We start from the raw sequence: 25,613 nt of genomic DNA on the forward strand, positions 1-25,613 counted from the left end.
TCCGTGGCATGTGGGATCTTCCCGGACCAGGGCTCGAACCTGTGTCCCCTGCATTGGCAGGTGGATTCTTAACCACTGCGCCACCAGGGAAGCCCCTCTTTTGCTGTCTTTTAAAAATTGGTTCTGGATTTTCAAAAAGAATTACTTTTAAAATAATTTAAAATTTTTTAATTTTAAAATAATTTCAAATTCAAGAAGTTGCATGAACAGTACAAATATATATTTTTCTAGAGCTAGTTGAGATTGGTGCCCCATTACCTCAGATACTTTAGTGTGCATATTTCACAAACAAGGAAATCCTCCAATATAACCCAATACCACCATCAAATCCTTAGATCCAATTCAATATTCACCAGTTCTCCCAATCATGTCCTTACAGAAAAATAGTCCAGTCATGTTCTGTATCTAGTTTTTAATGTCTTTAGTTTCCTTCAGTCTGTAACAGTTTGGTAGTCTTTCCTTGACTTTAATGACCCTGACACATTTTGAACATTCAAGACCAGTTGTTTTGTAGGGTATCTGTTGTTTTGTAGCATATTCATTTAGTAGAGACTCAGGTTATTTACCTCTGGAAGGAATACCACAGAAGTGATTCTCTATTCTTCATATTGCATCACATCAGGTGGTGCATGATGTCAGTTTGTCTCATTTTATGGGGAAATATTTTGAGACCAACTACGTATTCCATTCCTCATTAAACTTTCAATTTATCTGTTTCCTTATACATTTATTTATATTTACATAGACTCATGGGTTCCTAATTTATTCAGTTAGATATACTCTTTTATTAACATAATGTCTTTAATGTTTAATTTTGGCCAGTGGGTCAGATTTGATGCTCAGTTATGGTCATTTGCAGGTATCTGTGTTTTACTGATGTGTCCCCATCATTCTCTGAGATTCTCTGAGCAGTATATCTAGTGCTCTTCTGTCTGTTGGTCTACCTACCTACCTATTTCTTTCTATGTATGTATGTATGTATGTATCTAACTATCTCTGTGTCTGCATACATTCTACATATATTCTATAGCTCTGTTCAAGCTTGGAAATGGCAATCCCCTAATAGCAACAAGCACACTTAGCTCTCATCCACTAAAAGAAGCTAGTGTTTCTTGAAAAAAATGGGTATTTTCAGGGCTGGGACAGAGAAAGTACACAATGAGGCAGAAACAACTTGTGGGACTGGAAAGAAAGAAAGAAGTTATACACACACATTTATCGCTATATTTCATGAACCAGCAGTTCATAGCCATATCTTTAATTGTAACCCAACACTACCGGGTTCATTCTAGTTTCACCCTTTATCATGTTTATAATTTCTCTGATGGATGGTGAAAAGCCAGGCTCCTCCAACGTAGAATATGTTTACTTTTAATCAACCTTCCCATATGAAACCAGTCACCTGCTCCTTGCCCTGCATAGACAGCCTCCTTACCCGACTTGGGTCCTGACACCCCATGTCTGGCTGCTGCACTGTGGATATCCTCTTCACCTTGCTAAGGACCCACCTCCCTCACTGTGTCACGGTGGTGCCCCGAGTCCTAATGTGAACTTACCTTGCTGCCCCACCTAAGGGATTTTGGGCACTGAATTTTTCAGAAAGGGGAAAGTGAAGAGAAAGCGAACAGAAGGGGACATCTCAATAGCAAATAAACTCTGGAGAAATAAAAAGAGACAAATGCCATGGCCCACTAAGGAATTGTAAATTACTCAGTGTGCATATGCCCTTAGATGTCAAGAATTCAGGGAGTATGGAATGCAAGTGAGGTATAGAGGCACGTGTGAGATAATTAAAATATTAGCAAAAATATGAACCTCTTAAAAACTATTTTTCCCAAAGTTTTCAAGTAGCCCCCAATGTCTGTATATATAAAATCAATATTTTAGCCTTTTCTCCAAACAGACAAAAAAAGTCATGGCTCATCGGTTTAATATTTGGATCCTTGACATTGCATTCGCTTCTAGGTTGTTTATGATAATATTTAGAATGGTGTTGAGAGCAATCCTGCTGCTATGAAAATTTAAATTTTATTTCTTGCTTTTGTGATTAACTTGTCAACCTTAACGTTCCTGAGATCACAGTGTGGAGGGCTTTGGATTTATTATCCTTCTAAAGTGCTGCATGCAGAAATGTTCTCCAAACCTCTCTGACCTAAAATCCTGGGGGAAATCTTGTGATGATAGATTGTTTATGGGCTTGCGGTGGATTTTACCTAAAACAGGGTGCCTTAAACTACTCTGATACTGCACTTTTGTTTGGATCTAAATCACATCTAAAATTAATTTCAAAATTACCAAAACATCCGCATGAAACCATAAAATTGTATCAACCAAAAGATAACTTAAAGATATCCCATGACATATGTTCTTTATTTGAATGCAAATGTACATTTGTGTTGGTGTAACTGATCTCAGTTGCTCGCTGAATTCTCATGAGGTTGCTATGGAAAATGAATAGATGTTCCTAAAAGTAGCTATGGGGCACTGAACCTACTCAGATGAATACATTTTTAAAAGGATAACTATGGCTTCAAATATAAAACCAATAAATCCACAAACATTAAATATTTTTAACCTTAATTCCTTATAGTCTACATTTCAAATGAGTCACATAGAATAAAAATTGTACCTTGTATATAGGATCTTCGAAGAATAGACTCTAATTTTCAAATATATCAGAGATTAGGCTAGAATAATAACACATCTTATATTTTCATAACACATGTTTTTCCAATACACTTTCTTTAGTACTTTCGTATTCCTCGGAGCAGCATGATTTTTTTTAATGCTATCTTAGTATCTTGGTGTTCACATCCTTGTCCCCTGCTCTGCTTTCCAACTGGGTATGTAACTTTGGATAAGTTATGCTAACTCTCTGCAACCCAGAGAATAAAAAAGGGAGTTGGATCAGATCAAGGCTTCTTAGCCTCTTCTGTGCTCTGGATGTCTTTGACAGCCTGGTGAAGCCTATGGCCCTTCTAAGAATGATGTTCTTAAATCAGTGAAATAAATACAATTACAAATAAAACCAATTATATTAAAATTCAGTTATTAAGGTATTGAAAAGCAAGTTTATGATACGGTAATGCATGTTTATTCTATCATTAAATAAATAAATAAAGGTGAGTCCATGACTACTATAATTTTAATGCTGTGATGAGTATAAACAGCACTTTGAGGTATCTGCAACGACACTAATATGATTTGAAAATATCTGTGGTTTCTATTGGTGACAAAGTCACAGGTACTTCTAATACCCTTGTGGTTCCTAGCCTATATTCATCATTAATGGAAATACTAAAGAGTCATAAGCTGGAGAAAATAAAAATGTGATCTTTTTTTCCTGTCCAAGTTTAGAAATGCCCAGAATTCTGTGCATTAGATGATCTCAAAGGAAATTTCCAACAAAAATATTCCAAGACTGTAAACAGTCCTGCTAGTTAGGTAGGGTGGTGTGCATTTAGAATTCCTCTATTCCATGTGTGGACCATGGACAGAAGCATCAGCTCAGCTACCTGGAGCTTGTTAGAAAGAGATACAGTACCTCCAGCCAGCCACAGGTCTACTGAATCTGAATCTGTGTGCTTACAAGATCCTTAGGTGATTTGGTACACACATTAATGCTTGAGAAGTGCTTCTATAGATTAGGCTGTTGAGCCTGTCTGGGAGCTTTTAAGCTGTGGTTAAACTGAGTACCTTAGGATTCCCCAGATCAACAGTCAACTTCCTCCATTTTCTAAAACTTGCCCTTAAACCCAAAGTTCTAAGAATTTCGTGACAGATCTGCCAGCAAAGAGATCAGTGCTGATAGAGACACATGGAGATTTTCATGGAAAATTTAGGTTGGGAGTTACTTAAGGATCAATAGTTGAATGGGTCTAGATTGTTTTGGAGAATTGAAGAGCCCCAGGCAGTAGTTTGAGATTTGGCAGAAGCAAATCGTCTCTGCAAAATGGGGGGGGAATGAGAACAGGTCTGACTGCATAATCAGATAGAAACATAGTTTAACTATGGGCACAGTTAATGTTCTTGTGAATACATGTTTTTCACTGCTATGGAACCAATTTTATAGGTATGTAAAATATGAAGCAGATAGTGTCTTATGAACTGCGTCATGTTTACATGGGGAGGAAAGCCACTCCTGAAGTGTCTTACAGTGAAATTCTCTAATAGAAATTTCAATGTAATATACATTTCTCGAACCTCTATTCTATACCAGTGGAAATTCAGGGATGAATTAGACACTGTTCTTGCCATAAAAGAATTACCAGTTTATTTCATGAGCCAAGCCAAAAAAAAGATATATTGACAAAAAGAGTATAAGTTCTATAATAGAAGCAGACACAAGATACTATTTATAGTGGTTTGGAGGGGGTTGCATAGAACTTTAAGTTTCTGTTTACTCTTTTACTTGTTGACTCAACCATTCATTCATTCATTTGTTCAACAATCTTTATTGAGCCATTAGCCAATGTCACACACTAATCTTTATGCCTGAGCATAGAATGCTAATATTGGAAGTGGTAAGATACATCTTGGTTGAAATTAGGTTGGGTTTTATATGCCCTGTTTAGCATGTTGAGCCTTATCCAACAAACAACTGGGAAGCTCTAAAAGATTTTCAAGTTAGGAAGTTCCTGATCATACTTGAATTTGAAGAGCATCCTTCTTGGGACAGTCATGAAAGGTGACTGGACAGGGGGCTTCAGAAGGTTATTTTAAGATTTTAAACCTGGAAAAATCCTTCTTGTGTTTATTTCAGGGTTTCTTGCATTTTTAAAACTCTCTCATTCCTTTCTTATTAATAATATTTTCAGGCAAATGTCTGGCTTGTGTTGGAATTTTATAGTATAATGTACTTCTTGTCAGGTGTTTTGGTTTAGCAATATAATTAACATTTTTTTTCTTTCATTACTTTGCAGCTTTGGACACTTGTCTTGATTTTATGGCCAGTTACTATTTTCTTAATTTTGGCTATTACCCGGACCAAATTTCCTCCAAAACCAAAGGCAACTTGTAAGTAAATGAGATTTGTTTATTTCCCTAACTTTTGGATTCTAGTTAAAATTTATTTTGCTACCACTTTAGTGTTTTATTGTAAAATTTATTTTTCTGAGTAGCGTTCCCACTTGGAAGTGTTTGTATAAATGCTTAGTATGTCTTTTCCCCAGTCTTTTGAATCAGTAAGAAGTTGAGCCTGTAATATTTATCTAGAAAAATATAAAGTATGTAGGAGCAAGAATATATTTTAATCTTTAACTATAAAATTTTAACTCATTTAGTGTTCATCTCATAAATCCCACCATAGTGTGTACACCACAAACAAGCAGCCATCTCAAACTTAGATCATCCTTTTCTCTTGTATCATAGCAGAAGCCATAGAGTGGAATTTAATCAACTGAACAAATGAAATCCAGAGTACTATAAAAATCTCATCTTTCTTCAGGGCTAATTCATGAATGGTGCAATGTATCAAAACATTTAGTTTAAAAGAAGATTATTTTCCAATTAGTGTTGTTTCAGTTACATTTAGTCATTACCAAGTTATAAAATGGGCACAATGCCCACTCAGTTCGTGATTTCTTTTGGATCCAGGATGGAAATGCAGAAGAGACTCAGAAAAGTCTTCAAAACTGAGCAGGATGAGCCTTTTAACCCCAATGATGTGACCAGTGTTGTTTTTGCTTTTGTTTTTAAACTTCGGAGTCAGTTTTCTTAGGAGAGGAGTAAAGTCAGGTCAGATGTTTCATGTTTCACAAAGCAGCCATCTCCTAAAAAGCTTCCTGTAAATCAGATTTCTGAAAACTCAAATTGTATTTCAGATAAATTATGGTAATCCACCAAATAAAAGAGCACTATGCCGAATTATTTGTAAAGAGAATAATGAGCTAGTGACATTTTAAAGTAAGCACAGTGCTTTTCAGTCACCCAGCCCTAAGAAGTAAGGTGAGAGCCATGGTGGAATCTACTTGAATTACACACAATATGATAATTCAAAAGAAAGTATCAATTCAGTTAGTGTGAAGCATTTAAACTCTTGGTGCTAGAACAAATAATTCCTTACGTTTGAATTGCACCTTATCATTTCTAAAGGACTTTTGCACAAGTGATTATGTAGAGTTATTGATGAGATTTTATTAGGTTGTTTATAAAAACAGCATAATTTTGTTCTCTTCATATTGTGTGTATATTAGTTCTTTATTATAACAGATTAATTCCATTGTATACTGTTGGAATTTATGTATTCTTGTATATCTTAAATAACATGGACTTCAGAAATAATGCATTCAGCACATAAGGACAAATACTCTTTGAACTACTCTAGTTAAAGATGCTAATTATCAATTTGCTAGCGATAGTAATAGGAGTTTGTTAGCTCCTTTCAACAACTTATTTTCACCAATTTCTTGTTCTTAAGGATTTTTCAGTTATATAAAGTTCCTTTTCTAAAACTTCTAAGAGAAAAATATAAGGTGTGTGAGTGAGTAGTCTTAAACCAATTGATGTTACCCTGTAGGATTTAGAGATTCATGGGGAAAATCATGGAGAGCTCTTATAATCCCACTAAATTATAAAGAAAAACTTGGAAAAGCCATGTGACAAGTGCTTCACAGACCAAATAAAAGGCTCTGCAAAACACACTATCCAAAAGGAAATGAATAACCATTTTTTACTGTGAACCTATTATCATACTCTAGTAATAATTAGCTTAGAATATATTATGTTTGTGGGTAGGAGGGAACAAAATTATAGAAAAGTTCAAACATTGAAAGTATTTTTGCTAGTCTCTCAGACCGTGTAAGACTCAGTCTAGAAAATAGTTTATTGGTTTGTTATTAGAACTGAAAGGGACCCTCTCACTTTACAGATGAGAACACTGGGACCCAAGGAGATTTTAATTTGCCAAAATTCAATCATGTGGGATAAGAGAGAAAGGTATTGGAAACCACCTTTATTTATTCTTTGTCCATGAGATTTGTGTCATATCTTACCCTCTTACACATAGAGCCAAATACAAAGTATGTCCAAGATTTTAACTCATCCTATAATCAGTAGAGTATAAAATGTAATTTTATAATTGGAGGTACTATTCTGTAGAGTAATGTAGAGAATCTAAAACTAGTATAGATGCAGTTACTTTTTTTTTCTTTCTTGTGGTAGAGAGAGAATAACTTCAAAATGATAGTTTGGATTTAGGTTTTTTAATTCTGTTTTTTTAGATTGTTGTTTTTCTTTGTTTCCCACATCTATTATACTGGAAGATTCAAATGAGCTGATAATAATCATGATAAATATTTCTTGATCTCACACTATGTAATGGCTGTGTTCCTTATTTCACCGTCAAGAAAACCAAGGCACAGAGAGGTTAAGTAACTCATTCAAGGTTGCACAGTTAATAAGTGGTGGTGTCAGTATTTGAACCCAGACAGTCTGGCTCCAGAATCTGGTTTTAAGCTCATAGGCTCACATTTCTTACATCCAGTAGTCAGCACTAATTTTTCATGTTTCATTATTTAGGTTTTGCAAAAGTAGACCAAAAAGTAGAAATTAGGAATATAAACTCCTTCCCTGTCTCTATCATGAAATAAAAAAATATGGGGAAGAAGTGGATTCTGATGTAGGTATCAGACTTATCCTAAATATTATTTTTTAATGTGGAATGCTGACCCTGTTTGACAAATTCTGCATGCATCATTGTAGTTCTAGTATCACAGAAATCAGATCCTGCTTAACAGAGTAAAAATCCTTTTTGGACTTCAGTGACTTCTTCAGTACTAGTTGGGCAATAGAGAAATGAAGATGAAACTCCAGACTACACCCCAGCTGAAACTCAGCTATGGTGAGAATGGGAGTTGTCATCCCGTGGGTACATTCTGCTCCCAGATTAGCCAGGCAGGTATGTAGGACTGGTAAATCATTCAGAGCAAATATAATCAGCAACTCAAAGGATTCCCTCCATAGTCCTTCTGTTGGGCCCTGGAGAAGGCTGGATTTTTGGTGAGTAAGGAAGCTGCTGCAGTCCCTGCCATGGTGAGCACCAGTCGGAAGCAAAATGCTTACTTTTGGCATCATCTGCCTTCATTTACTCCCTTTTGTGTTGCCACCAACAGCTTAGGTTAACTTGCCCCTGCAAATAATAAGTCCCAGGTAAAGAAAGCTTTCCAAAGGCTGGCAGACAGGCCCAGATACTTCTTGTTCACAGGGAGAAGAAATGGGCCTACGCGCCAGGTCTGAAATAGTTCCAACCGCTTGTAATCTCTACAGGCAGTGGCTTGTCAAGAGGCAAGCTTTAAAAGCCAAAATATTATGCTTAGGAGCAAAAGCAAACAAAAGCAACCCAAACTCCCAAATCACATTGAGGCTAAGCCAAGCTATAATGTGCAGAGAGTTGCTTCTGTCTCCTTTCAACACGTACATACCCATGAAAGTGCAGGCAAGCAGTTCCTCAGTGATGATTACTTTACAAGACCCGCCCACAATGAAATAAGTGGCCTCCCAAACATGTAGTATTGCCAACGAGAAGTCACATTTTTATGAAGTTAATGAGAAACAATGTTTTTTAAGTGGTTGAAAATATCACTGAAATGGAAATTGTACTGTACATATATGATCATGTGCTGAATTAAACTCCAGCTGTCTCGAGGCTGTCACTTTCTAATACCCCTGCCCCCTCAGAAAATAAGAAATTCAGCCAATCCCACAGCTGAAAACAGGGACTGTTGGAAGGCAAGGGAAACTGCTAACTGAATGATACCTAAATTTGTGTTATCACAGGGTTAAACTGAATTCCACCCATCCACGTGTGACTCAGCAGCTTTGGTAAATCCAAGGTCATCATTCCTGACACGTCTTTGCTTCCAAAGCATACATTTTGTCTTCATGGATGCAATAAAAATAATAATAGTAGTAAACATTTATTGACAGCTTGACCATCGGCAGGCACTGTGCTAAGTACTTTGCATATATTTCCTGAGTTAAGACTTACATCATCTCTTTGAACTATGTAATATGACTATTTCTATTTTAAAGGTAACAAAACTGAGGCATAGAAATGTTAAGTAATTTACTAACGTTCACATAATTACTATGTCCTTGAGCCTGGATTTTAACCACAGTTCCCTCCCCTCCCCCAACCCATACAGTGAGTTTTTCCAGGTCACAAATGCCAACAATGGCAATCCTAAGGCTCATTTGAGTTTATAACCTCTCCAGTGTCTTCCTCGTACCACCTGTTAGTACTGTCGGAGATCAAAGATGGTTGTAAAAGTGAATGCAGTTGGTTTTTCTATTTGTCAGCAGCTCTAGGAAAAAATGTGAGAAGAAGGATTGAAATTATTGATTACTTGGTGGCTTGTGGGATCCATGGGTGTTGTTATACCTACGGTATCTGAATTGTTAGTGGGAAAGAGCCTATGAGGCCCCTCACTGGTGAAGGCTTTGAAAGCCAGAGGAATGAGGTTTGTTCTGGCCCTGCTCTTGCTCTGACTTTTTGTGTGGTGTGTTTTTTGTTTGTTTTGTTTTGTTTTGTTTTGTTTTTTTGCGGTACGCGGGCCTCTCACTGTTGTGGCCTCTCCCGTTGTGGAGCACAGGCTCCGGAAGCGCAGGCTCACGCGCCCAGCCGCTCCACGGCATGTGGGATCTTCCTGGACCGGGGCACGAACCTGTGTCCCCTGCATCGGCAGGCAGACTCTCAACCACTGCGCCACCAGGGAAGCCCTGTGTGATGTGTTTTTATGAAAGTGAAGGCAAGTGCACAAGGATAGAATTCCGGGGTGCACCATGCTCTCCAGAACACTCATGATTTAATAGTATTAGTTGAGAGACCCATGGTAAATAATATCCTTTTGTATGTTGATTGGCTAAAATTAATGTAGGCTTTGTTCTGTGAAGATCAGAACTCATCATCACTCATCTTCTGCTCGGGATTGCCCCATCCGATTTCTCCATTCTCAGGTGTGCCAGCAACTCTAGGTAATCTCTCAGGTTAGAGACATCTGAGTCATCTTGACTCCTCCCTTTGCTTCACCTCCCAAACCACTATCCTTCAAATCAGAATCCATCTTGCGAAATGCGTCCTGGAGTTATCCCTTCCCTTCCATACTTCCTGCCACCGTTTGGTTCAAGATCTCGGTTTCATGCCTGGATTTCTTCAAAAGGTGTATTTTTATTTGTCTATTTGTTTTTTATTTGTGTTTTTTTTGTTTTTGGTTTCTGGAAGCCCTGCCTCTAACTCTTCCCACATTTTATCATCAGATAATCCCCTAAAATACTCTTTGGGTCAATCAGATTTCAACTCCTCTTTGCCTCACTTTCAGGACCTTCGTAATTAGGATTCATCCAACTTTCTGTTCTGAAGTATGATGCCTGTGCCTAAAGAAACTGTTTCTGAAAGTCTTCCACACATCCCATGCACATGGCTCCCCCCACCATTGTCTATTAAAAGACAAGCTTACCCTTTCGCCTCCCCTAGTCATTCAAACTCCAATTATTTCTCCTTTATATCTTTCTTGTGGATATATTGGCTACTAATGAGTGGTCTTTGACCGCTTTATGCTTTAATCTGGACTCACTCATGGACAGATAGCACATTAATAGCAGAAATCACATCATAACATCACACTCTGATCACACTCTTGTCAGATACAGCGTAATTCCTAACACAGGGAACAAAATAGGAATGCTATGTGTTGGTCAGAATTCGATACAGTTTGAAAAATTGATATGGATTATTAGATTACAAAATTCATCCAGAGATGGATAATAAAAAAATCAGTGTAAGTCAGGTGGGTGAAGGACAACAAGTTAGCTTGTTTAGGGTTTGATTTTTACTTCTCTGACCCAGGTAAACATGACTGTGCTATCAAAAATGTCTATAATGGTAATATTAGGAAAAGAAAATGGATATAAATCTCCCTCACTCCTCCCCAGGTAGATTTACTTGGGAATTTCCCTCACAAATTAATAAATTCTTGTGAACGCATATGAAAGATTTTTGTGTGGGAGAGACTTACAGTCTGCTTCTTGTTTAAGTTCCAGAAATGTTGGAACAGGTTTTTTTTTTTTAAACACCTTTATCGGAGTATAATTGCTCTACAATGTTGTATTAGCTTCTGCTGTATAACAAAGTGAATCAGCTATATGTATTCATATATCCCCATATTCCCTCCCGCTTGTGTCTCCCTCCCACCCTCCGTATCCCACCCCTCTAGGTGGTCACAAAGCACCGAGCTGATCTTCCCGTGCGATGCACTCCCAGATATAAAATAGATGATAGCTAGTGGGAAGCAGTCGCATTGCATAGGTGGTCACAAAGCACCGAGCTGATCTTCCCGTGCGATGCACTACCAAATATAAAATAGATAGCTAGTGGGAAGCAGTCGCATTGCATAGGTGGTCACAAAGCACCGAGCTGATCTTCCCGTGCGATACACTACCAAATATAAAATAGATGATAGCTAGTGGGAAGCAGTCGCATTGCATGGAACAGCTTTTGAATGTCAAAGCCAGAGTCCTATCATTTACTTCTTCCATCAGTAAGTCAGTAGTTAACTGTTTTGGGGAACATTACTGACCCTTTAGATGACAACCCAGAGGTAAATTCTGTGAAACTCATAGAAGCCGAGGACTGGGATTAGATGGTGATTGCCTGCTCCAGCGCTCCGGGCAGACTTGAATGGAGCAGGAGGAAAGGGGACGTGAATACGGCCCCGCTACACTTGTGCACAGGGACGGCCACAGTTCCTGCTGGTAGTTGCCCATCTCCCTGACTTGGAATTCTGCCATTCTTTCACTCAGTGCAGATGGGCACACCCTAATGCCACATAACATGACAAAAGGATTTATCAACTAATTCCCTCTTAGGCTTAGTGCACAGAGTTGCATCAGAGAACGGGAAATACCTTGAAGTACAATAACAATTTAACAAGCAGAAAGATAAAGCGTAAAGAATAGCTGTTGATTGCCCAGTGGAGGATTTTGTTTTTCTGCTCCTTTTGCTTCATCCCTACTTTTGATGATCTACCTTACAAGCTTCCCACAGGTGACTGCCTCACTGAAAGTGGCTCTGGGAGTCACATGCCTTCTCTTTTTTTACTCCCTTTCCCTTTTCTTCCCTTTATAAAGAGCAGAGGAATTCCTGTTACTGTCAGATAGGAACCTCTAATATCCAAGCCTGTCTGATAAATACAGATAAATAAATGATTGCTTATAAAATTCTCACAAGTATAGTAATGTCATTTGCTGAGGTACCACTATCAGTTGATGTTTCCAATATACCCTTGGAGCTAAGAGGCTGATTTAACAAAGTAATTTCAGCCAATTCCTTTTCACTTGTCAGAGAACATAGAGCCCACACACAGGCTCACAGGTGAGGGTCTGGCTTCATGGTTGGCTGTGTGTTTTCCTGAGTGACTGTTTTATTAAACCTTCCTCTAAGCACCACCCAGGAAAGCTGGCCTACCAGACCTTAGGCATTTTATGCTACTCTCGCTATTCAGGTTTTCTCATTCTCTTTGATCAGGTCATATCATGTCCTCTGCTTAGATAAATGAACCAGTGTATTTTTAGAGTGAAAGTATCTCTCATGGAAGAAATGCCACAGCATACAATATTGGCTTGTCTCAGGTCAGTTAGAATTTCATTGTGGGTTAGAATTAGAATGACCTATAGTATTTTCACATTAAAAAATAAAATCTTTGTTTTGGTTATATATTTATGTACTTATGCTTATTTATAAAATCATTACCATCGTGAGAGGCAATGTAGGGGCTTAGAGCACAGACTAGAGATGCAAGCTGCCTGTATTCACACATAAGCCCAGGATAAAACTCCTGGATTCTTGGAGCCTCACTTTCCATATCTGTATATTGAAGTCAATAATAGCACCTACCTCATAGAGTGGTGAGAATTAGATGAATTAATACTTGTTAAATACTTAGAAAAGTACCTGGCACATAATAAGAGCTACATTAGTGTTGGATATTATTTTTTATATTATATATGATATAATAATACATACAGAGTATAATATCAATAATTGAGTATCATTGAAATCATCTAGGCTGTCATTATTTGACGGATAAGAAAACAGGCTCAGAAAATTTAAGACACTTGATTAAGGTTTCACATTTATTCTTGCCATTGTCACATATTTAAAAGGTATCTCATGTCTGTGCTGATCAAGAACGTCATGAGGACCCAGAGCAATCAAGTCTATAACAGACTATGTATCAGGAACTAAAATAAGTACGCAGTGCAATAAATTCCCCAGTGGAGGTCGGACCAAGAGCAGAAGCAGCAGAAAAGATGGAATCCAAGCAGTTTTACCTGGAATCAGGGCTAGGGCCATGGGGAGGCAGATACAAGGCAAAATTTGAGGGGTTAACAAAAGCTCAGTAATCAGGATCAATCATATTTCAATACAATATTCTAAAATATAAAAATTAATTTTAAAATTCAATATACAAAATACCAACATTTTAAATAAAGTCAAGATCAGTGTTACTGCTTTTTCTTTTGCCGTGGGCTCCGGTGTGGCTCATATAGCACTACCTGGGATATCAGGAAAGGTTTCACAAGGAAGTTCTGTGTCTTAGCATGATTCTTAAAGAATGAGTAGGAGTTTGTCAGCTAGACAACTAGTGTCTTTGCATTCCTAACAGAGAGCAATCAACATGAGTGAAGACATAGGACATGAAAGAGTTAGATGTGCCAGGAATTTGGAGTTTGCTTTGTCTGAAAAAGGAGAATGTTTATTGTGAGTGTTGGGAGATGAGGCTGTTTGGTCAGTAGCAAAAGTATTGGACTTTATTTTGAAGAGGATGAGAAGACATTGGAACTTCTGAGTAAATTAATTTTGTTTTAAAATATTTATCTCTTTTTCTGACCATAGAAATACATGCTCATTTTTTAAAAATTAAGTAATTTAATACAAGTATTCATGTTGCAAAAAGGAGAAGTCTCCTTGCCTTCTAAAGTAATATAAGTAACATAATCTTGCCTTCTAAAGATAACCATCGTTAACATTTCAGTGTACATTTTCTCAGACTTTTTTCTCTGCATATAACACACACGCACACGCACACACACACATACACACAACTAAAATTCGAACATCGGGATCAGATAACATTTTAGAAAGAGTTCCTACAGCAGAATGAAAGAAGGTTTAGTAGGAACTGGAGACTGGCTTGGGCACAGAGTTCTGGTTTTAAGACTCGCACTTCAGTTTTCATTTTCACGATCTCTTGATTACCCTGGAAATGCTAGGGGGCTAAAATGTCTGTAGACTTTTCTATCACAGCTGGTGATTTCCCCAGAATTTTTTTTAACACTGCCTCCTTCAGTTCTTCATTTTCTTTCCAGATTTTCAAATCCAGATTTCTTTAAAGAATAATTACTCTTTATAATATGGAGGTCTTCCATGCACAACTAGCTATAACCCTCTAATTTCATACTGTCCAAATGAGATTAACACAATTTAGGACAAATCTGGGAGTGGAATTGCAGCTAACTAAAGAGAAAGTAATACAGGAATCACAATATTAACAGTGCTTTTTCTCCTTATCTTTTCTCTATCTTCATGATTTACAAACAGATACACTTAACCACTCGACCTTAATCAAAATCATCTAAATACACCTGTTGAAAGACATAGATTCCAGGGTTTTGCTGTAGGCTTTCTTTTTTTTTAACATCTTTATTGGAGTATAATTGCTTTACAATAGTGTGTTAGTTTCTGCTTTATAACAAAGTGAATCAGCTATACATATACATATATCCCCATATCCCCTCCCTCTTGCGTCTCCCTCCCACTCTCCCTATCCCACCCCTCTAGGTGGCCACAAAGCACCAAACTGATCTCCCTGTGCTATGCGGCTGCTTCCCACTAGTACTGTAGGCTTTCTGAATTGTCACCTGGTGATGGTGATGGAGAAGGTGGTGATGAGATGCTGAGGTGATGAGGTGCTGAGGGTAGTGAGTGGGGTGGAGTTTAAAGAACTCCTTAGATGATTCTTATGCAACCTAATGTTTGAGAGCTATCTTTTTCTTTCTTTTTAATTATTTTCTTATTTGAAGTCAGTTTCATTTTCTACTAGCTCCCTACTATTGAATGAATTTAATTCTTTGAGTTATTTCATGGAAGAATTTGCTTTCACCCTGTTACCTTGCAGCCATTGCCAGCATTCTTTGCCTCATTTTAGCACTGAATCTTTTGCTGTAATCCTAAGGATGTCCAAAGATTCACCATTTTTCATGTCTTATGTTGAAGACAACATTTTCAGGACAGTTGAGGAGAATGCCTTCTCTCAAAGAGTACCATCAGATTGGTGACTAAGGAAAGAAGTGTTCATAATTCCCTGAATTTTTTTGCACAGATGTTTCTCCAAGATGATTTCATGGTTAAGTTACATGGTCTGGGGAACCCAGTTCCACTGAAACAAGTGTTTCACACTCTAACATTGCATCACTGTGCTGCTAGTTTCGTAAATATTAGGAGAATGAGAAAATGTCCAAAAAATCACTTCATTGTTTTGAAATCGCTGCCCTCTGTGGAGATGATACAAAGATGCTTCTGGAGATTCATATTCTACAAGACATGCCTAGAGCTGTAACAAATAGGCCTGCTCTCTGCCCTTAAGATGCTTACAATCTAATTGTGGGGGGAAGAAACACACACATAAAAATTTACATGCCATAATAGATGAAAAAATATAAAGTAAAAGTGTTAGATATAACTCTTAGCACAGTGCTTTGCACATACCAGAAGCTCAGACATTTATTGATTATTTAATAGCGACATGTAGTAATAATATAAGTACTTAGGAAAATAAGTAGTATTAAATAAGCAGCATTGGTGACAAAAACTACTGGAATTTTAAAAAAGGAAGAGATTGCTATGAATTAGCATAGTCAAGAATTACCCCAGTACTTGAGCTTGGAAGGAAAAAAGATTAATGTGATGCCTATGCAACAAGAAGATATGTGCCCTTCAAGAGTTAGAAAGGTCAGGATTAAAAACTGGGTGAGGATAGGTAGATTGGTTTGGCCAAAGTCGAGTGTGCTAAAGAGTAGAGGAGATCAAGTTGGGTGGGGTTTGATCATGTAGGGTTTTTAATACTAGACCTAGATGTTTGGATTTTCTCCTGTAGTTATAGAAGCATTGTGAGGAGGTATTTAATTTTTCTTTTTCTGATATGGAAGCTAAACTAAAGGAAGTTTGAAAGATTTTCTTCCATAATTGTTTACCTTCATCCAGATGTTTCTATCACAGGCTATATTAGTTATCTATGGCTCTGTAACAAGTTGCCAAAACATAGTGGCAACAACAGTAAACATTTATTATCTTCCAGTTCCTATGGGTCAGAAATTTGATAGTGGCTTAACTGTGAGTTTTAGCTTCGAGTTTGTTACGAGATTGTAGTCAAGGATTTTGGCTAGGGTTGCCTTCATATGACACCTTGACTAGTGCCGGAAGATCTGTTTTCAAGGTGGATTGCTTATATGACTAATGAGTTGGTACCAATTCAATTAGGCCTCAATTGGTGAGGACCCTCAGCTTCTTTCTGTAGGTTGCTTCAGTGTCCTCATGACCTGGCAGCTGCTTCGCCAGACCAAGCAATACAAGAGACAGTCAGATGGAAGTTATCGTTTTTATCACCTACCCTCGGAAGCCTCAGAGCATCATTTCTATCATGTTCTGTTCATTAGAAATAAGTCACTAAGCCTGACACATATTCAAGGGCAAGGGAATTAAGCTCTGCCTTTCAAAGGAAAAAGTGTCAAAGATTCTGTGGACACATTTTAAAACCATCACATGGACTAACAAGAGCCAGTGATACAATAATAGTGTACATGAAACATGCTTGAAATATCCAGTCCCATCACAGCAGGCAGAGTCCTTATCTGTTTGAGGCCATACTGCATTCCTTGCACCTGGCACAGGTGCCTGCACATGGAAGCATCATTAAATATTTTTTGAAGTATTGCTATTTTGTAGATGAAGATATTTATTTTCAGAGATTTTAGTGACAGATCTCACTAAGTAAGTGTTGAAGCCAAGATTTAATTTGGTCTTACTACCCAAATTCTCTTTCTACTCACCATGCTATCTGTCAAACAGAATCACTCGTCTCTATTAGAAGTGCTCACTTGCTATTGGCATAGCTAACAGAACCACTCTCTGGAATATTACCTGGCATTTAGTAGTCGCTCAAGAAATGTTTGTTAAACAAATGAACAAATTTAGTGCAACAATACATGAAGACCTGAGATATGAAGAGATCTGTTCAGATTTACTGACAAGTCAATGGAAAACTGGGGAATACAGACCAGAATGCTTGCTTCTTTCACAGGTTATTATTTTATCATATTCATTGAAAGGACATCGTGTCTAATGTGTAGAAGTTAGATACAAAAAATATAGGAGATGTGGAGCTCCTGTGATTTGAGAAGTTTATGATATGATGACTCTACATAGGATTCTGTGTGGAATGAACTTTGTATCATTGTGCCATTGTTTTTTAAAATTAATTAATAATTGCTTTACAACGTTGTGTTAGTTTCTGCTGTACAACAAAGCGAATCAGCTATATGTATACATATCCCCTCCCTCTTAGACCTCCCTCCCACCCCCCACCCCCCATTCCACCTGCTGTATAGCACAGGGAGCTCAGCTGGGTGCTCTGTGTGCCATTGTTTTGGATACAGTCTTTTTAAGAGTGGGAGTGGATTAGAGGGGAGGAATAAGTGTGGTTCAACTGGAATTCCTCTCATATGAATAGCATTATGCTTTGATATTTAACCCACAGACAAAGGGAAACAAATGAATTCGAGAACAGCATGGCATACCTAAGCTGTTACACACCTCTCCACACAACTCTAACACTGTTTACTCTGGCAAAATTTTGTACCAAAATTGAACCTAATCTGCACTGAATCCTGTTAGCTTTAATTAGCTGTTTATAAGATTGCATGCTAAGCAGAGCTCTGGAAACCAGAAAAAAACAAAAACAAACAAACATAAACAAAAACCAAACACACAGAACTTTGTTATGTAGATTACATTCCTTTCAGCAGCATGCCAAGGGCTGAAATTTAAGGTCTTTATTTTGTTGAATCATCTTTAGTTTTATGCAGGAATTTAGCATTAAATATATAATCTGGAGGGTAAATATAGGGACCAGTGAATTTCATAGGCAGGCTTAGTTTTGGGGTTATTATGAATTCTGTGTTAGCATTAGGTAATGTAGCCAAACCTTCAGAACAATAAACAGTCAGTTTTTCTGCAATGTTAATGCAAAGAGTATCAAGTTTAAGCTCAAATTAAACCTAAAGCAAATGAACAAGAGTGGATTTAGGTTAATCTCAAACATTAGGAAGGTTACTTAAGGTATTAGAGCCATGGTTCTGGTGCCTACTTTTGTTACATAGGTTTCTAGACATCTAGCTGTGCACAACCCTTGAACACTCAGCCATTCGTTAAACAAAGCGTCATTTATTATAATGCTATGTGGAATCTAAAGGAGAACATGGGATTTTTAGATAAAAACATCAATAATCAAGTTGTCGGGACCATACCTAACCCTAAAACCCATAATCTGTTGCATTATCAACTTTGATGGCAGGAATGAAAAACCACAAATGCATTAAGATTTGTTAAAAATTACAATCTTTGCAGGGTGGAGAACTTAGCAAAGCTTAATGTTGTAAGTAGGACTTAAATCGCATCCTGAGGAAGACAAATAGGATAGTTGGATTTGCATGGAAAGAATGGGAAGTTTTTCAAGGGAAGGAAGACAAGAACTAAGTCCATGGTGGTGGGAAATATAAGATGAATGGTCTTATTTTGCCTCAGGGAAACTTCCCCGAACCTCTACACTAGGTTAGTTTTCACCCCCATACCACCCTTCCTTTATCATTGTCATTTACTATGTATGTTTTTATTTGGTGTTTGGATCCTGATCTCCCTTTCCTGTGGCCTATGCCTAAGCCTGTCTTTTCCACCAAACAAGAGCAATGCCTCACATGTAACAGACACTCAATAGATAAATAAATGTCCCCTCCCAATTCCATTAGATTCTACTGAGAAACGATTTTGAATGTGTAATAAAAGACCAAGGGACCCAGAGTTTCAAATACCAGAGTGACGATATTGGGATGTCTTTAACTGCTATGCAATAAAGAGTGACACATGGTAATAGGAATATGGTGCTTTGTGTATATTAATCAGATAGTGTGAGAAGACCAGATCAGAGTGAGGAAGGCTGGAGCAAGAAAAAGATCTGCACAGTTACCAAAATTATAAAAAGTGTCTAACACAATTGGAGAAACAGAAATGGAGAAGAATGAATAAGTCTTAAAAATGTTGGGAAGAGAGAGCCAGTAGGATACAGTAGAGATTGGGAGCATAGAACAACAACTATAACAATGATCCCTTTTAAGTAATATTGCCTTTAAATTCTTGTAAAAATCCTGAGAGATTCATGACTGTGATTTCTAGTTTGCAGATGAGAAAATCGAAACTCTCAGAGAGGCAAATAGAGCCTGATGACCAAACCCATGGACCTTCGTTCAGGGTGCTCAGTTCAAGTCCCAGTTTGACCTTGAGAAGTCACTTAACTTCTCTGAGCCTGTTTCTTCATCTGTAAAATGTGGATAATCAACGTATCTACCCCCTAGCATCTTGGGGAGAGTTAAAGTAACACATCTAATATGATAGCATGTCATAAGATAGTTTGTGATAATATAAAGATGTCTGTAGTCTGTAGAAGTATGCGGTAAGTGCTCTAGAAAACATTATGATTAGATGACTTGCCCAAGATTAAACAGCTATTAAGTGGAAGAGCTTCAAACTTGAACCCAGATCTTGTGATGCATTTGTTATGCATGTCATGTTGCTACTAGGAAAAAAAAATTAAGGCACAGGGATAGAGCTACGAAAATATCGGTCGTTTACTATCCACAAGGACCTATCTATTTATTACAGTCCATGCTTTAAGAATCACTGATCTGGTGTTTGAGACAAAAAAAGAAATCAGTGGTTCTTATCTTAGTTCTGCTGTTCTAAATTATCCTAAGATTTGAGAAAGGAAATAAATTGTGCTTTGGTTTGTAAACTTATGTGCTGGATCCTATATGTGAAATTGTGCCAAGAGCAACACACTGGATAAAAATCCTCTTAATGCCAATTAGCCCTGTCATCTGTAGCGGCAACCACTGTGAATGGAACTTGTTTCTCTTTGTGAGTCTGCACTTGAGAACTGAAGGCAATAAAGATTGCTACATAAACTATTTATAGTTGTGAAGCCAAGTACATTTTAATAGAACCAACATTTGAAAGAATTCTACTCCCTCCAGTAGACCCTAGATAGCAATCACACAGGAGAGGTAAATTGATGAGAAGATGTTTTCTGAGAGCAGAAATATTCAGAGGCTTTATGGCCTGCACGCTAATTTGTAAAAGGGAGTCTTTGTTTTACTGTCACATCCTTGCTAGTATTTGTCTTGGTTTTCTTGAACATAGGGGTTCCTAATAGTTTTAGAGTAACAGTCACTCTTTTCCTTTTGACATGCTCTTTTCCCATTCTCAGAAGAAGGAACATGAATATCATGAAACAATAAGCAAGAAAAGATTATATAGTTTATAAGGCACCTATGTGAGCATAAGTAAGTCTTGAAAAAAACAAAAAAACTTGAGCCATAGCTAAAAACAATCCAGTCAAACCAGAGCAGATGTTAATTCACTTTAATTATTCCTATCATATCTCTGGATTCCTTAATTATACAATGGAGGTCTGAAGTACCAAACCTTCTTTGAGTGTTCTGACCAAGATTTGATCCTTTTCTTTTAAAATTCTCAGCTCTCTTAACTCTTTCAGTGTGCATGGCTCTTAGCAGATGTTCAATAAATATTTATTGGATTGATGGATATATGAATGCTTTATGGAATGACTAGATCAGTGCATCACTGAAGTTTCCCCCAAAGCATCAAATCCCCGTTCCCTCATTTGAGAGCCACAGTGTCACATCACCAGCATCATTCAGCACGACTGATGACAAATGCATGATCATGACTAGGAGTTAACAGGCTTTTTTCCAAGAACACCTGTCTTCATTCTCATTGCCTTTTCCTTAATGAAATACAATCTGCCTCCTCCCATTTATTAAAATTCTAGTTTGGTCTGATGGCAAATAGCCCCAAACTAAGCCTCTGACAGTTTCATTTCCAAATCTTCCAGTCAAGTCATGATAAATGAATCTAATCCCATTCAGTTCTAGCTATTGAAATGTAATGGTTCTCATCATGTTAGACTAACCCAATTGCAATACCTAAAGAAAGATAATTAAGAAATGTGGGTTGTTATAATTGTTCAACAAATCTGTTACTGCACTCCTTACCTTCCTCTTCTTTCAGACTGACCATTTCATGATGTGGGGAATGGATCTACACACGATTTTAGTCGCCGAGTCCTCTCAGTTTTTCCTTCCAGATGTCTTTTAACAAATGTCTTCTGTCTCCACTGCCACTGTCACTGCCTTAGTTTAGATCTTTATCCTGTTCCTTTGCTCTGACTGCAATAGCTTTTTATCTAGCTTCCATCTCCCTGACCTAGCCCCTTCAGTCAGTCTATCATTTATACTGATGCCAATTATTTTTCTAAACACGTATCTATTCACGCCTCTTCCTTGCTTTATATCCTTCTGACTCAACATTACTTTCAAGTTAATATCCATACTATCGCATGCCCCCTAAGTCCTTTTATGATCACGCCCTGACCTAACTCTTCAGTGCCATCTCTGGCCGTGAGCCTCTCCCCATCACTCACAGCCACGTACTTCACACTCTAGCCACTTTCAGTGAACTAAAATAAATGCTGCCATAGCATCATATAAGGGGTCCAGAACATTCAATCATGTAAAATGCAGGAGCCTGTTTTGCAGGGATAATGAAATGACCTGGTGAGCCTGTGCTTTACATCTGAATTCAAGTTATTGCATTATCATGGGATTGTATTGTACTCAGACTCCTCAAGGGCTTTCTTACCTTTATGCCTTTGCATATATTATCCTCTCCCTTCCCTGTCATTCTCTCGGCTCGCTCCAACTTGTCCTTCAGAACTCTTGGCAGCTACCACTTCTCTAACTAACCCCCTCCTGTCCACATTACCTTCTGCCTACAAATGGTATTAGGAGTCCAAATTTCATACTTCAGTAGCATGTGCAGGGCATGACCCCATCATCATAGCAAACATTATGCCAGTTGTAATTGTTCAGACACATGCCTGTCTCTTTTCTTTTATCTTACTGAACCCCTCAACACACAACACACACACATGCACTTGTGTGAGCACACACTGATAAAGTTTGTATGCCCGTTTAGCGTAAGAATTTTATTTTCCATATCTATATATGCTTCTAACACCCAGCCCAGTGGCAAGCACAAAGAATAAATTTGTGATCTGAATGGAACCAGAATATCTGGATTTGTAGTAAACCATTTGAATAAATATTTGCTACTTTGTGTTTTCCAATCTGTTAAGAATATTCTAAGGCAGTTTGGCCATTCCTGGTGGTTAGGATCTTCTTGGTAGGCATTAATAATTGTCTGCTAGCTTGAGATAAATGAGCACCGTGGGGTTCCTCCCCCACCACCTTGCTGGCAGTTGGTGTATTTGTAATGAAAACAAGTCTTGTGGTTTGCCATCCATAAAAACATTTATCAGCAAGCATGCATGAAAGAGGTCACACGAAACTGTTCGTGAAGCTCAGTGAAGTCGCAGCTCTTTGTCCTTGCAGGCACTCTAACGAGGACCTTGCAGGCATGTGCAGCACTCCATTTAGTAGCAGTGGGCATTAGCCCCGGAATCATCTAGTGGGTGTCGGAGCCCAGGGCTGAAAGGAAATGCTAGTCTACAGGTGTGCTGATTCTTAGACCCTGTTCACGTAAAGGTGGAAGTGCATTTTCAATATTTCTAGCCAAGCCACATTAACTTGAACAGCATTCATTTCATTAATGAAAACGTACTTCTAACACCCCTTATGCTACCTAACACATTCCAAGGCTGACTGAAGTAAAAACAGGAGAAGCATTGCCTCTGCAAAATGCCACCCTGGCTCGGGTCCTCCTAGAGTTTCTCATTTAGATTTAACTATCCCAGGACTGTGTATTCCTGAGTTGGGAACTTCAAAAGTTAACTAATAGCCTCTGGATTTTAGATTTGAATTAACTTCAAAAGTTAGATAGTTGCTAGGTTAATTTTTTTTATTATTAATTTATTTTATTTTTGACTGTGTTGCTGCACATTGGCTTTCTCTAGTTGTGGCGAGCCGGGGCTGCTCTTCGTTGCAGTGCGCGGGCTTCTCATTGTGGTGGCTTCTCTTGTTGCGGAGCACGGGCTCTAGGTGCATGGGCTTCAGTAGTTGTGGCACACGGGCTCAGTAGTTGTGGCGCACGGACTTAGTTGCTCCAAAGCATGTGGGATCTTCCCGGACCAGGGCTCGAATCCCTGTCCCCTGCATTGACAGGTGGATTCTTAATCACCGCGCCACTAAAGAAGTCCTGCTAGGTTAAATTTAATGAACACACTTAACCTACTGTATCCTCATGTATTTAAAAATATAGACTATATAATATCAATTAACTCTCGGATCCTTTGATCAGACACAGTGGTTTCTGCCAGCCGCCTCCTAAAAATGGTGCACTCTAAGTGCTGCTGACAGCAGCGGATTCTAGGCAGAAGGATTGGTTATAACTGAACACACTCCTTTCATAACAAATATTTCCCTTTCCTTACTCTCCCTGTTTTGCTGTCAGTTGTCCTGTCTTCAATCCTGGTGTTCTGGTTCTTCTGCCACCATTACTACCTTTTATGTTTTCTATTAAAATTATATAATGGTCTTTTCACTACACTTGGGGTCTGTCAGTTACATATTTGTTAATTCTCCAAGTGCCTACGTGCTTAATTTCCTTGTGGAAGCAGAATGATGCTTTGTTAAACATTTCTCCCCTTCCTCCTCCCTTCTACTTTCCCCTCCCTAGTAACCGTGCCCAGCATAGTTACTTACACATATGAAGTGCTAAAATGTCTATAGGATGAATAGCCAAAGAAGGGAGAAACTTAAAGAAGGGAGAAACTTATCCTTATGTATATAATGTTAAAATGAAGAAGACAGAATTGCTACATATAAAAACAAATTAATTTAGGCCAGGTCTTATTGAAGTAAATCCCATTATAAAAATATTTATGTATGAGGAATTAACATTTATTGTGCCCAGGACTGTGGTAAATCTTTTACATACAACATCTCATTTAATGTTTACAGTATCACTTGAGGTAGATGCTGTTGTCTCCTTTTTGTCCCTAAAGAAAAGCGGAGGTGCAATCAATTGGCTCAAGTCATGCAGTGGTGAAGCTGGAGCTACCATCATACAAATCCTTATTATAACCTGTTGCCAAACATATTTAGAAATCTTGATCTGGTTCACTTAATTTCAATTAATATTTATAACAGTGAAAGTCTAGCACATCTGAAGCATGGGGAACTCATTGTAATTGAAATGTGGATGTTAGAGCGTTAGCTTCTTCTTTAGGCAGCAAACACTCTGTTGTTCATTTGTCCATTCAACTATATTTTTTGAGCTCCTACTCCAACCATCCTATCTATATATGGCATGATATACACATAAAACCTTGCCAGTAAGGCAAATTGACCTTCATGGAGAATTGTAACCGTCAGTGGGTTCCTGGGATCAAATTAGCACATTGCTCTTTATGCAGTTGGAATAATAGTTATGAAAAGCTTCTGGCCAAGCTCCCTCTTTTGAGGATTAAAGCCTTGGTAGTTGAAAACCTTTAATCTTACAGACATTTCAGGTCAGTAGAAGACTGTTTTTGACCTTAGCATTTGATTTTAAAGAATTACAGGAAGACAAAGGCAACCATTTTGTTTCAGTAATAAGACAATAAACTACTGTTGTGACTCAGATTGACATTTGATAAATAAAGGGTCATTGCATTTTATGGTGTCTGAAATAATGCTGTCTATAAGCATAAGTTGTGATTCACATGTAAGTTACATATTGATGTTTCCGGTACAGACTGACAATATTCTTTATAAGAAAGGTTAAAGGTAGAAGGAGAAACATCATAATGATAAACATGAAAATCATAAAAGACCAAGCCATACCAAAAGTATTTCCATTTTGAAATGATGGTTTAAGGGGAAAATATACATTGCAGTTAAAGCTAAGGAACGCAGTACGGAATACCATATACCATACTCACTGGATTGAATACATATTATAAGCCACTTGACATGTCATGTGAACTACTCTGCCTCAGTGTACCCATGTGACCTGTGGGTTTCAACTGCATTGTCCGCAAGAGAGCACCATGATGGTAAAGTATATAGGACTTCTACTTAGCATACTCTAGAGAAATAATGAAAGACAGTATAACACCCAAAGGGCAACTGAGTGTGGCTAGTTTTTTCCTCTCTTCTTGCAAATTCTTTCTGGCTGTCCAAGGTAAAGGGACTTCGACATATAATCTCTTATGATGCCCAAAGGCAATTTTCAGACCATGGGACACTCCCAGCCTTTCTCTTTGGCT

At 37.9% G+C, this 25,613-nt stretch overlaps 1 protein-coding gene across 3 annotated transcripts in view; it reads left to right on the top strand.

Annotated features, from left to right (window-relative positions):
• ABCA12 (ATP binding cassette subfamily A member 12) overlaps positions 1-25,613 on the top strand; it is a 180,790-nt gene that overhangs the window by 7,712 nt on the left and 147,465 nt on the right. For all 3 annotated transcript variants that reach the window (XM_027122124.1, XM_027122141.1, XM_027122131.1), the window contains exon 2: positions 4,923-5,016. In XM_027122124.1, the coding sequence (XP_026977925.1) occupies positions 4,923-5,016 (94 nt within the window). The remainder of the gene's footprint in view (positions 1-4,922; positions 5,017-25,613) is intronic.

This window comes from Aethalodelphis obliquidens, unplaced genomic scaffold, assembly GCF_003676395.1.
Source record: "Aethalodelphis obliquidens isolate GAN/ISIS:26980383/991018 unplaced genomic scaffold, ASM367639v1 scaffold2, whole genome shotgun sequence".
In the NCBI taxonomy this organism is placed as follows: domain Eukaryota; kingdom Metazoa; phylum Chordata; class Mammalia; order Artiodactyla; family Delphinidae; genus Aethalodelphis; species Aethalodelphis obliquidens.